Source organism: Passer montanus, unplaced genomic scaffold, assembly GCF_014805655.1.
Source record: "Passer montanus isolate IOZ18808 unplaced genomic scaffold, ASM1480565v1 scaffold68, whole genome shotgun sequence".
Taxonomy (NCBI): Eukaryota; Metazoa; Chordata; class Aves; order Passeriformes; family Passeridae; genus Passer; species Passer montanus.
The window spans coordinates 2,467,777-2,482,742 of record NW_024371926.1 but is presented as its reverse complement, the minus strand read 5'-3'; the positions used below and the strand labels follow the sequence as shown (position 1 = coordinate 2,482,742).

Below are 14,966 nucleotides of genomic sequence, written 5' to 3'. Positions count from 1 at the left end.
TGTCCTGCTGGGACAATCAGCAAGGACAACCTCTTAATGATTGATTGTCACTAAGAGCCTTTTTGTTCCTGGGAATTTCATTCCCATCCCTGAGGTTTCCCTGGCTGGGGTGGAGCTGTGACCATTTCCCAGTGGTCAGTGACCTGAGCCAGCCCTGGCTGAGCCCTGTGTCCACCCACAGCCAGCTCTGCTGGATGAGCTGCTGAGAAATGTTTGTTTGGACAGCTCTCATTCCATCTCTCTTCAGCACAGAGAGGGGTTTCCCACTGGGTCCAGAACATGATTTAATCTCTCTGCTGGACAAATCAAATCCTGTGGGTAAAGGGAAATTGCCTGTTTCTCCCAGGGCTGCAGGCAGGCAGATTGATGGGGGGGTTGGGGGAATATTTCCCATTCCTGCTGGAGTGTCTGGCTCTGCTGTCAGTTGTGCTGAGGAATGTGAGATCCCCTCACTGTGGGGAGAGACTCCAGCCCTCAGGGGCTGCACTGGGGAGAGAGAGAGGCCTTTACAGAACCCCTGCCACCCCAGATGCTGAGCCAGGGCTTCTCCAGACCTTCCTCCCATGCCCATGCTAACCTTCTGTCCTGTGGTGCCTCCTTCCTTCTCCTTTCCACTCTGAGTCTTTGTCTCGCCTTCTCAGAGACTCTCCTTTACTTTAGGGCCAAACCTTCAATGTTGTTTCCCTTTTCTGTCAATTCACTTCTTGTGGTGAATCCCAGGGCTCCCAACCCTCATCCTTCAACTCTTCTGTCAGGATAACTTCCCGCTGCCTCTGCTTGGAGCAAATCTCCTCAGCTCCCAAATCCACAGTAGGAGACAATGTTTTAACCCTGCTTGTCTGCCATTCCCACCTTTCAGCTCCTTTGGTCACATTTACCTTTTGGCTTCGTTTTCCTGCTCCTTTTCTGCACCCAGAGCCACCACTGTTACTTTTCTGTGTGCCTCCAAAGCACCAGCAAAAACCTAAATGGAAAAAATTCCTCTTTATCAGCATGATGGACAGCTGGGCTTTCATTGCAAAATTAAAATTCCTGGTAAGACCACAAGAGACAGGAAGACCAGAGGAGGGTTTATCAGGACTAAAAAGAGCTTGAAGATGATCTTAGCTCAGTTCCAGTGCCAGGCTTGCTGCCAAGTCTCACCACGACAATTTCCCTTCCCACTGGCCCTTGCTTAGGGCAGTCTCTCCTCGTGGTGATTGTTGCACCACTGAAATATTTGTTTGGGGTTTCCCAGCATCCCTGAAGTGATTTAGCCATGGCTTCCTGTGGATAAATGACATTTAGCAGTGTTTGGGCTTGTCACTGCTGACCCAGCACACACTACCTTTGGTGGCTCTTCCTTTTTCTCTTTCCTCTTCTCTTTTGCTGCTTTCCTCTGCTGCCTCTTCAGAGATCCAGCTCACAGGTTCAGGGAATTATTCCCCATAATCCTACAAAAAAATGTGCCCTCCAGTGGATCCTCACATTTTATCTCCAACCCCATCTTAATTGAAAGTTTATTTCAGTTTCTGTTGCTTCCTCTTCTTGGGAGTCCTGTGCAGGGATTTAGTCATAACCTCATCACTAATTAATCCATTTCTGTTTAGCCACATATCTCTCCATGATGTACGTTAGGAAACTATGGGAAGCACCGAGAGAGAAAGAGGAAAAGGTAAAATGTAGGGTCTGAACCCTTGATTTGCACAGAGCACCCCATGAGGGTGGTGGTGGGGACCCACTGCTGGGTGTGCTGGAGTTGATGCCGCCTCTCCCTGGAGGCATCCCTGCACTCAGCAGCTGTAAGGATGCAATCCTGCTTCAGGAAAGCACAGTGAAAATTAATAAATAAATAAATAAATAAAAAATAAACTCATTCTGGGCTCTCAGGAACCCCCTGCACTGACAGGGATCCCAAGCAGCTCAGCTGGCAGCAAATGCTGGCAGCTCTGCCAGTGTTTCAGAGGCAGCTCTGAGAGTAGGGGTGATAGTTTTAAACTAAAAGAGGGGAGATCCAGATTAGAGCTAAGGAGGAAATTCTTTACTCAGAGGGTGGGGAGGCCCTGGCACAGGTTGCCCAGGGGGGATCCCTGGAAGTGTCCAAGGCCAGGTTGGATGGGGCTGGGAGATACGTGGTCTAGTAAAAGATATCCCTGCCCACAGCAGGGGGTTGGACAGGAGGGCCTTTAAAGGTCCCTTCCAACCAAATAATTATCTGATTTTATAATGATCCAGGCCTAAGCCAAATCCCTGGAGCTGTGCCCCAACACACCATGGGCATATTTGTCCCAGAAGGGAAATGCTGTGGGTTGTGCTGCTCCTCACCTTCAGGGTCTGGGGCTCCACATCTCCCTCAGCTGACTGACCCCCTTCAAACCCGAATAAAACCCTAACCCCAGTCCCTGCAGCGAGCCTTGCTGCTGCTGAGGCCATCCCGGTGTGTCACACTGACCCGGCTCTTCTTTTCCCCCCTGGCACAGAAGACGGAACCCTGCAGCCCGCCCTGCTCCCCCGGCACCCCGCCGCCCGCGTGCCCCCGGCCCCTGCAGGCCCCTCACGACCTCCACGCTCCGGGCCGAGGGGAGGAGAATGTCTTCAGCCACCTCCCGCTGCACTCGCAGCAGCTCGCCAGGACCCCGTACCCCATGATCCCCATCGGGGGCATCCAGATGGTGCAGGCCAGGCCCAGCTCCCACGCCAGCCTGGTGCCCGGCCCCGTGCTGTCCCTCCAAGCCGGACACTTCACCGCAGCCAGCGGCCTCGCCCAGCTCAGCCGGGCCGCCACGAGGGACGGGGAGCCCCAAAGCCCTCCAGAGCCCTCATCGGCGTCCGTGTCCCCCGTGGCCAAGGTCTCCAAGTACACCCTGAGCCCGGAGCCGGCGGGTGGTGGCTTCTCGGAGGAGAAGATGAGGACTAGCGAGCTCCAGCAGGAGCAGGAGGAGCACAGGCCTGCGGCGGAGGCCGAGCCCAGCCCGGCGGAGCAGCCACGGCCCTCGGTGTCCCCAGGCAGCCCCAGCACCCCCCAGGAGCCCTCTGCGGAGCCCTCGGCCAGCAGGGAGGAACCCTCCAAAGCCACGGGCAAGCAGCAATCGGGCAGCTCGAGCACCCCTTCGGAACCAGCCTGCACTTTCATCTCAGCCGTCCCCTCGCTGGCCAGGGACAGCCCCTCAGAAGCCCCCCCCGGCCACCCCCAGGCCCTGCGCCCCAGGAACCTCTCCGGAGAGCCCGGCAGGAGCAGCCCACACCCAGAGCACTCCAATTTAGGTCAAACTCACAAAAAGGTGGATGAAAACGCGGGAAGTACTTAGGCCTCCGCCAGCTGTTCCACCTTTAGGCTTCCTCTGTAAAATCAACAGACATTTTCAACACTATTTCCTTTAGTATAATCATAAGAAGCACTCTAGTGAATGACCAAACCCATGGAAAATTCCTGGTTTTCTTTGTCCCAGTCTGGTATTATCTCCACATGTATGCAGTTACTTGTGCCTTTTTCTATACCTTTTGTTGCTTGAAATGTACAAAACTGTTTGAGGCTGTGAATATTTTTTTAGAGTTTTTGGAAAAGGGGTTTGTTAGACCTTGTCTTTTTTGCCATTTAGGTGTGCGTAATCCTGGGCCTGAGAGATGCAGAAAGGAAAGGGTTAAGCATTTTAAAGAGGAAGAAGATGCACTGAAAACAAAAGCAAAACAGAAAAAACTTTTTTTTATATTGCTTAAATGATTAAAAAAAAAAAAGAAAAAACCCCAACCCATTGCTCCTGTGTACAGAAGTTTATGATTCATATTTATTACATGCTTTATTTAATTCTTGCTAAGTGCTTGAGTTTTTTTTGTTTTCTTTTTCCTCGCATCCCTATGGTTGTGCTTTAAACAGTTGAAACTGCTTTACATTTGAAAAACGTGTTTACCCTGACCTTGTGACTGAAAGTAGCACTTCCTTGAGCAGGGGAGGTTCCTTGTGTGCAGGGAGAGAAACTGTCCCTCGAAAAGAGAGAAGCGAACCGTGAACACCCCTCTCTCCTGCAGAACCCAGCAAAGCACTTTTCTAAAAAAAAAAAAAAAAGACAAAAAAAACTTAAAAAAAAAAAGTTCTTCTTCAAAGATTTACCTGCGAGAAGGTAGGAATGTATGGAATGTAGAGCCCGTGCCAGGAAGGGTCTCTCGCTGGACGAGCCTCCTGCTTGCTTTGCTTTAATCCTCCCGCAGCGCCCGGCCAAGCCCTGCCTGAGCTTGAGCTCTCCCTGGGCTGGGGGAGCCTCTGCAAACCCTCCCGTGGTGTCAGAGGGGGAGGAACTCAGCCTTGAAACCTCTTCCTTCGGCATGTTTGAGTTGTGGACAAGCTCCCTCCATCCCATCATCCCAATCATCCCATCATTCCACCCCATCCCATCATCCCATCCCAATATCCCATCCCATCCCATCATCCCACCCCACCCCAGGCTGGCTCCTGGCTGCTCTGGGAGCTCCAGGGATGCAGGAGGGCTCCGGGCTCTGCTCCTCTTTGGGGGCTCTCGGTGCCTCTGGCTCCTGTTCTCACCTTTCTTTATTTATTGGCGCGGGACATCCCCAGCTCAGCCCCTCTGGCACGGACGGGCCCTGTTTTTGGCTGGTTTTGGGAGATTAAAATTTGATGGTGAATGATGAATGCTTGCAAAATCAGCTTGTTATGCATGCGCAGCAGCTTTTTCCAGAGCAGATGTTTCGGGATGAGCATCCCTGGCAGAGCAAAGACCTGAACTGCCAATAAATCTGATACCAAATCCAGAGTGACCCTGACAGAGCCATTCCTCTGTCACAACTTTTTAAACCACAAAGCTTCAAGTCGTTTGCCCAGCAGGTTCTTTACTACTTCAGAGGGTTTTCTGGTCGATGGAATCTGTACAAACCTCTTTTTTTTTATTTTAACAAAAAAAAAAAAAAAAAAAAAAAAAAAAGGATATAAATATTTAACCAGTGGACCAGTTCTTTCTTCTTTCAGAGCTGTTCCAGTTTATCGGGTACGTAATACACTTTAAAAAAAAAAAAAAAGGATATAAATATTTAACCAGTGGACCAGTTCTTTCTTCTTTCAGAGCTGTTCCAGTTTATCGGGTACGTAATACACTTTTAAAAAAAAATAAAAATACAAAAAAATAATAAAAATAATCAAATAAAATCCTGAATGAGAACATATTTCCTTGCCAGACTTGATGAGCTACGAACTGTTCCCATTTCACGGGCAAAGAATAGAAAGTTTTTAATAATCTTATGTAATTTTTTTTCTTTTTTTTTTTCTTTTTTTTTCTTTTTTTTTTTCCTCTTCTTGTAAAGGGAATTAAGTACAGAAAAAAAGATATCATGGAAATACCATTAAGGCTGTGACACTGACCAAAACAACATCCAGAACCCATTTATCCCCTAATTAGCACTTTTATCAGGTTTCCCTTTTTCCCATCTCCCCCTCTTTTGGCCCCGAGCCTGGAAGCTGCTCCTGTTCGCAGAGGCAGGAGCAGGGGCTGGAGCTCGGCTCCGTTCCCTCGAGCTCTTAAGCACCAGTTTAAACCCTCCTCAGGTTTTAAGTGTGTGCTTAATCCCGGGGTGAGTGGGAGTGGAGTGCTCGGCCGGGGCTGGTGTGAGCATCCCTGGAAACCATCCATGAAATCGAGAGATTTTCCTGATTCCTGCCCCTTTCTGCCCCTTGTCACACTCTTAACTTGATCCAAGGTAGCTTTTTGTATTTAATTTTACATATATATATATATATATATATATATATATATATATATGTATGGTACATAAAAATATTGCAGCAGCTGTGTCTGGTTTTTTGGTGCATTTGCCGTGAGTTTTGGGCTAGATCAAATCTGCTCAGCTTCTTTCTGTAACTGCATTTCAATCTTGAATCTATTTAAACTTTGTGTGGATTTTTTCCCCTCTGTCATTTGTGGAAAGAGCAGGGCAGGGGAAAAAAGGCCAAGAAAAGCCCAAAGTCTTGACATTGGTTTATTGATTATTTTCTTGTCGTTGTTGTGGGGGTTTATTATTGTCATTATCGGGATTTTTAAGCTTTCCCAGCAGCTCGAAGCTTCCTGCATCTCAGCTGCGGAGTGTCCGGGCAGTTTGTGTGTAGCCATCCAGATCCCTTCACCCGGGGCCAAAAAAAACCCAGGAAAAGGAGTTTGGGAAAGGGCTGAGGTGCTCCCGGGGACATTCCCTGCCCGGATCCCCTCCCCACCCCCGGCAGCCACGGAGCGGGGCAGGCAGGGACCGCCGCAAACTCAGGAGATGGGCACAAAAACCGAGTCCCAACCCAGTTTGGCTTCTCTGGCTGGGGTGAAATGGTGCTTCACGCTGTACCCAAGGGGCGAGAAGGCTCCCCCCAAAAATAACTCATTGCTAATTAAGGGCTAATGGTCGCACTGCCAGCTCAGAGCTCCGCGGGAGGGACCCGCAGCACCAGCACCAGCATCTCTGTCTGCGAGCACGGCGGCTCCGGGCAGCCCGTGTGTCCCTCTGCCGAGGAGCGCAGGAATGTCACTCCCGGGATTTTAATAGGGCTGGGTGCAATTCCCAGCCCTCAGCGGTGGCTGCCCTTCCCAGCCGGATCCCCTCTGCTCTCCCTGTGTCACCCGCGGTGGAAGCTGGTTGCTGGTCACAGCTTTTCGTGTCGCTCTGAATGTCTGTTCTGCCTGCAAAACAGGGATGGAAAATCCCTTTCTGCTTCCCACAAGGGCTGCAAGGGTGGCTCTGTTGCTTTGCAGAGCAATTAGCGGGATAATTTACCAGAGAATGTATTAATAATGTAAATGAAAAAGCAGAGCCCAACCCTTCCTGTTCAGCAGCAAGTGGAAATAAAATCCCCTGCTTTTCTCATGGCAGAGCTTCTCCAATTTATAATCCATGAGGGCACGGCCTGGCTGCTCCTGTGGTGTGGCTGTTCCATCAGCTCCAATCCCACGGGGATATTTCACGGATTATTTACAGATATTTCACCCTGCTGAGCTGTTTGGGTGGCTCCCATCCATGCAGCTCCTGGATCACACACGGATGCTCTGGCAGCCAGAATTCCTCCTGCACACAGAGGACTTGGCCCAAGCTCTGGGATCACTCCCTGACAGTGTTCTTATACCAGGACTGGCATCCAGAGCTCAGAAAGCTCCTGGACCTTAATCTTGAGCAGCTCTGGAGTTTCAGCAACTCCTTTGTGCTGCAGCAGGGATTTAGCTCCTAAACTGAGCTCGGGATCTTGCAGGGCTGAGCAGACCATGGGATGAGGAGAGGGCTCCCCAAAACCACCCATCCTCGAGGCAGAGCTCTGCCAGCTGGGATTATTGCCAGCTCCTTGGCTGGATACCCGGGAGCTGCAGCAGGGAGCAAATCCATAATGAAACAGCTGTGAATTTCCAGCTTTCCACTGAGAAATGCAGTTCCTCACCTGCTCCTAAGGGCTGACATCCCAGCCCTGGTGTCCCTAATGTCCCAGCAGTCCCAAGCCTTGCTCTGATCCCAAATCCAGCCCAGCCCAGGTCCTGCTGGGGCAGGGCAGGTAATTGCCACCCGTGTCCACCCAGAGCATCCCAAATCCTTCCTGCCGGGTCTGGGGCTCTTTCTCCTCCTGCCCAACAAATCTGCAGCTTTCCCTGCCTCAGTTTTGTCCAAAACCCACAGGGACAGCACCTGAACAAGCAATATCCTTGCAGAAGTCATTCAAATTATCCCAATTTCCATGCAAAATCCTCCAGGTTTTGATCTAGCCCTTCCCTGCTCGCCTTGCTTTTCCTCTGTCCATCATCTGCTTTTTTTCTTTTCTTTCCTTTCCTTTCCTTTTAACATTTCTGTCTATTGCACAGTATTTACAAATAAAACTGTATTGTAAGTTATTTACAAAAAAAAAAAAAAAGGAGAAAAAAAGAGAAAAAAATAAACTAGAAAACATCAGTCCTGATGGCATAAAACCAATCTGTTTTCATTACTGAGATATGATGGCACTTACGATCACTTTAGTAAATGTAATGTAAAAAATGATTTGATCTAGCCCTTCCCTGCTCGCCTTGCTTTTCCTCTGTCCATCATCTGCTTTTTTTCTTTCCTTTCCTTTCCTTTCCTTTTAACATTTCTGTCTATTGCACAGTATTTACAAATAAAACTGTATTGTAAGTTATTTACAAAAAAAAAAAAAAAGGAGAAAAAAAGAGAAAAAAATAAACTAGAAAACATCAGTCCTGATGGCATAAAACCAATCTGTTTTCATTACTGAGATATGATGGCACTTACGATCACTTTAGTAAATGAATTAATAATAATAATTAATAATAATAATTAATAATAATAATGTGTACGCAAATTTAATATACATGGTCTCATGTAAGATAAATATTTTGCCTTTTTTTCTAAAAGGTGTATGTATTCTGTAAGTGGAATAGTCTGTAGAAATTTCTATATGTTCTTAAAATGGCAATACATTCCAAAAATGGTACTGTAAATATGTACAGCGTCCAATGGAATTTGGTAGTTTTGCCTGTAATTTTATTTGAACTCCAGTTTCTACACTTGCATCTTGCAATGTCTGTATGGTTATATCAGTGCAAAAAAATGCAGGTAAAAAGCACAGTCTGATGTAAAAACAACAAAAAAACTGAACAAAAAACACACAAAAAACAAAAAAACAAAAAAAAAAAAAAGAAAAATACTCAGTATTTGATGTTTGTGACCCTTATTGTAAATGACATCTGTACTGTGAATGAGAAGTTTTTACAAGTATAATATTGCCTTTACTACAGCTCAGATTGTCTGCTCGGTCTGGGCATATTTTTAAAAAAACAGCATGTTGGAATAAATTTTAAAGTCCCAACATATCACTACTTGTGTGAGTGGCATCCTTTAATTCCCATTTTATTTCCCAGGTCCCTGGAGGCACATCTGAACAAATCCTGCTTCTGCTGCAGCCATGCCACCCCTGCAGGGGAAGTGCTCCCCTCATGGAAATGCCACAATTGTATTTTTTCCCAGTTTTTCCTCATTTTTTCCCCCAGTTTTTCCCCCTCACAGAGCTGAGGCCATGAGCAATGGATGCTCTGCAGAGGCCAGGCTGAATTCCCACAACCCTGACTAGCTGGGATTGGAAATGACCTTAAAGATCACCCAGTTCCACCCCCAGCTGGGCAGGACAGATCCCACTGGAGCAGGGTGCTCAGAGCCTTGTCCAGCCTGCCCTTGGACTCAAACTTTAGGGGAAAAAAATAGGATTATTATAAAAAAAATCTGTAATTTCCCCCTTCCACTTGCTCCTCTCCAGGAACTGAGCTGCCCTCAGCCCATCAGTTCCCTTTATTCACCTGGAAATCCTCCTGGGCAGCTCCTGCTTTGCCCATAAAAAATCTTTGCCCCATCAAAAACCTGCCTGTGCCTGGGGGTACTGTGTGTCCATGTGGTGTCACATGGGGAGGGGAGGAGAGGGCTGAGAGGAACGGGGACCTGGCTCCGGGGATTTGGGGCTGAGAGGAATGGGGACCTGGCTTCAGGGATTTGGGGTTCCACTGAGGAGAGGGCTGAGAGGAACGGGGACCTGGCTCCGGGGATTTGGGGCTGAGAGGAATGGGGACCTGGCTTCAGGGATTTGGGGTTCCACTGAGGAGAGGGCTGAGAGGAACCAGGATTTGGCTCCTGGGATTTGGGGCTCTGCTGAGGAGAGGGCTGAGAAGAATGGGGACCTGGCTCCAGGGATTTTGTGTTCCCCTGAGGAGAAGGCTGAGAGCATCAGGGACCTGGTTCCAGGGATTTGGGGCTGACAGCAGCACAGACCTGGCTCCTGGGATTTGGGGCTCTCCTGAAGAGAGGTCTGAGAAGAATGGGGGCCTGGCTCCAGAGATTTGGGGCTCCACTGAGGAGAGGGTTGAAAGGAATGGGGATTTGGCTTTGGAATTCTACTGAAGAGACGGATGAGAGGAATGGGGACCTTGATCCAGGGATTTGGGGTTCTACTGAGGAGAGGGCTGAGAGGAACAGGGACCTGGCTTCAGGGGTTTGAGGCTGAGAGCATCAGGGACCTGGCTCCAGGGATTTGGGGCTGAGAGAAATTGGGAATTTGCTCCAGGGATGTGGGTCCCAGGGAGCCAGGAGGAGGAGGAGGGATGGCTGGGGATGTGCTGCAGAGCAGCCAGGGACAGCTCCTCGTGTGCCCCCAGCCGGGCTGGGGACAGTGTGTGAGTGGGGACACAGCCCCTGTCCCCAGCCCGGGGCTGCCTGGGCTCCTCCCAAGCTCGGCCAGATGGTGTAGGGATGTTGCTCCCTCCCAGGAGGAGCTGCTGGAGCTGGAAGGGCTGGCACTGCCACCCGGGCTGGTGCTCGTTGTTATGACAACAGGAGGAGGCTGCTGAGAGCAGAGAGCAGGGAGGGAGGCAAGGAAAAGGGATCAGAGAATCAAAGAATCAGAGAATTGTACAATCATTAAGGCTGGAAAAGACCTCCAAGAGCATCGAGTCCAACCTTTGATCAAATCCCACCATCTCCAGTGAGCCATCTCACAAAGGGCAGGGTTTTGCGGGGCAGAAGGGGTCAGGAAAGGCAGTGAGGGGCAGGCTGAGGGCTGGGCTGAGTACGGGGCAGGGAGGGAGGGCACCCCCAGGATAGAGGGTACCCTGGGGATAGAGGGTACCCCCGGGATAGAGGGTACCCTGGGGATAGAGGGTACCCCCGGGATAGAGGGTACCCCAGGGATAGAGGCACCCCCGGGATAGAGGGTACCCCTGCGATGGAGGGCACCTCAGGGATAGAGGGGCAGCCCAGGGATGCAAGATACCCCCAGGGATAGAGGGCAGGCACAGGGAGGGAGGACAGAGGGCACCCCACAGATAGAGGGCACCCTGGGGATGCAGGAAAGCCCAGGGGATAGATGGCAGCTCCACGGATAGAGGGGCAGCCCCAGGAATGCAGGGCAGCTCCAGGGATGCAGAGCAGCCCCGGGGACAGAGGGCAGCCCCAGGATGGCATCAGGACTGGGCTGTGCCTTGCCTGTGACACTGCTGGGCACAAGAAGGGCCTGGCTGTGCCTGCAGGGCTGTGTCCCAGCAGCCCAAACATCACCAGGGGTGGGACCTGTGCAGTGGACAAAACCTGGGACGACAATGCCCACAGCAGCAGCCTGGGGGTTATTGCAGCTGATCCCTCCTGGGGAGAGCTGGCAGCTGAGCTGTGACCTCATCCTCCAACAGGCACTGCTCGGACAGGCAGCAAAACAAACCAAAAAATCACCTGGTAACAAGCCCTGCGTCCTGCTGGGGTCACCAATGGCCCCTGCCGGCCTCAAAAGGGGCACAAAAAGTGAGATGCAGGAGTTGTTAGGGGATGCCCAAGGTGCTTTTCTTTTCAAACTGGTGTCTCCTAACATGTCCTTCTCCATAAACCCACAGCTCCTGTGCCCAGAGGATGAAGTGGAAAGCCTGGCTTTCATCATTAGCAGGTTGCAAGCAGTCCTATCCTCTGTTTTATGGGAGGAAACCTGGAAGTGTGACCCTGTGTGCCTGCCAGCAGGGATTAACACCCCTGGGAAATGCAGGAGTCTCCTGTGCCTTCCCAGGGGACCAGCTCACATCACTCAGGAAGGTGGCCCTGACCCTTCCAAAGGGAGAACAAGCAAAGTTCTCAAGCCCAGATGAGATAAAGGCTGGAACAACACAGCCTGACTGTCTGGCTGACCCTGCTCTCCCAGCCTGGGTTATCCTGTGGTCCCAAACCAGAGAGTGAGGGATGGGTTAAAGCCTCCCAGGACTCAAGAGGAGGCACCACCAGCCAGACTTTGGGCTCAGGAGCTGAAGTTCTGGGGCTCAAACCCATCCCAGACCAAAAGGACCCCATGCCCTGCCCTTGGGACTCCCCTTAACCAGGTAACCAGTACGCACTTGAAACCAAAAACCAACCTGTGTGATGAATTTGCTTTATTCTTCCTGGAATTCCAGCTCAGCTGCACAAAGGGCATGGTTTCAGCAGGAGATGGCAGTGGATGAGGGCACACTCATTGTATTATTTATCTCAGCAGGTCTTTCCCCATTTTTACTGCAAATTGCAGTTTAGGCCACAGCTCTGCCCAAGTTGCTCAGTCCTAAAGGCGTGCAGCATTCCAGCTGGAATATTTGCTTTAGGAGATGAAATCCCAAATTCTCAGAGGGAGGGCTGGCTCTGTGGTCCCAGCATTTAGTTAAACCTTTGGTCCTGGAAGCATGTGAGCTCTGGGAATTCCCAGCACTGCTGGCTCTGGATTGTTCATTCCCACAGTGCTTTTCCCTCGCAGCTTTCTGCCCCTGGAATCAGCTCGTTTGCTGAGAATCCAAATTTTCAGTATAAAAATAGATTTCCAACTATCGTGGCTGCAAAAAGAACTGGAAACCATGATCTTATCTTTCCTAACATATGGGAAAAATGAAGGCTGCAAAATGCGTTATTCCTTTAACCTCGTAACTTTGGAGCCACGAGGCCAAGAGGGCCCTGTGTGACACCGAGCTCCAGCAGAGATCTCCGTTTTAAGATCTCTGTAACCCATTAGGGTGCAAATATATGGAAGGAATAGGGCTGGATAAAAACCAGGTGGAGTTTTAAGGTGAGTATTGTGTTTGAGGAATGGATTTTCATATTCTTCTGTGAGCTCTGTGCCCGTGGCTTTGGGCCTGGGATGTGGGTGCTGCTGGGCTGTCACTCAGTGCCAGCTGGCATGGGACAAGTGTGGGGAGACGAGGAGGAGATGGTTATGGGGAAGGAAACCAGGATAGAGGGAGAGATGGAGAGATGATGGATGGATGGATGATAGATGGATGGATGGATGGATGGATGGATGGATGGATATGGATGATGGATGGATGATGGATGGATTAGGGTATAAAAAGAAGCCTCTGAAATGTGGGTTTATGTTGCTCAGTGGAAGAGCCCAACTTCTTGAGGTAAGCACTACAGTGCTGGCTGGAGCTGTGTGAAATCCCAGCTGATCCTGCTCTGAAAATCCCCTCCCATCCCATTTTCCATGCCGTCCTGACTTCTGTGAACGCCTGTGCAGTTATCACCCCTTTTCTGAGCTCTTCCTTCAGGGCCAGACCCCACAACTCCCAAACTCTCCAAGGGCACAAGGAGTTGGGGCTTTAAATCCTTCTCCCCCAGCCGAGGCAGCAGCAGGAGCCTCTCAGGCTGCCCAGAGCAGCAGCAGTGATGGCTCTTGCTAACAGCAATCCCATCTTCCAGGGCTTTATATCTCTGACTGGAGACCTAATAAGTGCTGAATTGGTGTGTGATTTAATGAGGCAAACTTCAAAGCTGCTGTTTCCACACCTAATTCACTCATCAGGACTAATAACTGCAATGGGTGGTGGTGTGTTTTTTTTTATTTCCTCCTAGCAATTTATTATTTACCCAGTTGCTTTACAGCTCCTAATTTAATAAGTGCAGTAACCCAGGGGTACTGCTTCAGGAAGGAGGAGAAGCTGTGAAATCCAACAGTGTCTGCTTTGCTGGACACCAGAGCTCCCATTATAACTTTTTAAATCCTTTATGACACTGACAAGGAAGAGATGTGGAGCTCTGTGCCTCTCCAGACAGCTGCATTCCCAAAATGTGCTGGCACCTGCTGGAAGAGGAGGATGGCAGTACTGCATCTCCTGTGGATTTGTGTCCTGCAGCCTGGCCAGGTTTGAGCCTGGCTGACCACGCAGCAGGCATGGATGGAACCAAAGGGCACCCAAGGGTGGCAAAGCACATCCCCTCTGGGCAGGGGGCTCATTTTTGGGCTCTCCTCACTCTGCCTCCCCCTTCCAGGCATGTGCATGGGGGAGCAGTGACCTTGTCCCAGCCCAGTTCCATCCTGGGGGTCACGGTGATGGCCACAAACCCCACTGTGCCCTCCCTGGGGAACTTTTGGGAATCTAGAGGAATTGTTATGGAGGGGACAGAAGTTTCTGGGATCCTTCCAGGGACGTGCAGACAGCCCTGGGGTGAGGGAGGGTGTCCAAAGTCCCCACTTGCCCAGCACAGGATAAATAAAAGCTCACTCTGCCCTGGCACTGCCCTGACAGCTCGGGCACTGCTGGATCATCAGGAATTCCCCTTCGCCTTTTTCCCACCTGAAGCTTCCTTGAGGTCCTGCAGCTCCCTGGATCTCCTTGGATAATTTCCAGCCGTATCCTGGGGAGGAACCCAGGAGCTGAGCTGTGCCCCTGAGCTCCTCCTCAGGTGTGATTTCTCTGAGCTGTTGCTTTCAGAGCTGCTTGAAGCCCCATCCCTGTTCCCAACAATCCCGTCCTTCCCCTTCTCCATTTCCCATCTCCGGCTTTCAAAGCGCTTTTGCAGACATTAAAGAGCTGTTCCCCAGAACCCCAGAGGCTGCAGCTGAGCCCAGCCTGCTCTGAGCCGTTCCTGCTGTTGCTGTGATACCGCTGGAGCTCGCTGCAGCCGCCAGCCATTTTATTCCAGCCTCAGCTCGCTCCGAGGTTAGGTCATCCCGCGGATCAGACCCAGCCAGGGATGTGGCAGGGCTGGGATCTCGCTGGGAGCGCCTGGCAGAAGCAGGGATGCTGCTTGGCATTCATCAGCCCTTCAGGCAAACTCACAGCTTCCTTTCCTGCCCTTGCACCATCCTTTCCCCCTGATTTATTCATCCTCGGGGCACCGGCCGTGCTCTTTGTGCAGGGTTGAAAGAATTCCGGGTGTTTCGCAGCCTTTACGTTAATCAGGCACTTCTGGAGAACGGGAAAATCCTAATAAACCTGCAGCGAGTTCCCCTGCTGCTAATTAGCAGCTGATCCATTTTCCTCTGGATTGAAGTGGGAAAATAACAGTGATCTCACATTCCTGACCCATGAGCTGTTCCCAACCAGGCAGCCCTGGGAGCATCCAAGGCGAAACCCCGGCTCAGTTTTCCTGCCTGTGGAGCACGAGGAAAAGGGGCTGCATTTCCCATTTTGGGGCTGCTGCTGCTCCAAGCCAGCACAAATTGCGGCCAAATTTGGGGGCTGGGCAGGCAGGGACCTGCC

At 50.6% G+C, this 14,966-nt stretch overlaps 1 protein-coding gene across 7 annotated transcripts in view; it reads left to right on the top strand.

Moving 5' to 3' along the window:
* Positions 1–4,993, top strand: part of HIVEP3 (HIVEP zinc finger 3) — a 257,222-nt gene extending 252,229 nt beyond the window's left edge. For 6 of the 7 annotated variants that reach the window (XM_039729169.1, XM_039729168.1, XM_039729166.1 and 3 more), the window contains one exon: positions 2,460–4,993. In XM_039729169.1, the coding sequence (XP_039585103.1) occupies positions 2,460–3,287 (828 nt within the window). In that variant the 3' untranslated portion in view covers positions 3,288–4,993. Of the gene's footprint in view, positions 1–1,589; positions 1,655–2,459 lie in introns of all 7 variants that reach the window. The other variant, XM_039729171.1, reaches the window with a different exon arrangement.
* The last annotated feature ends 9,973 nt before the right edge of the window (positions 4,994–14,966 follow it).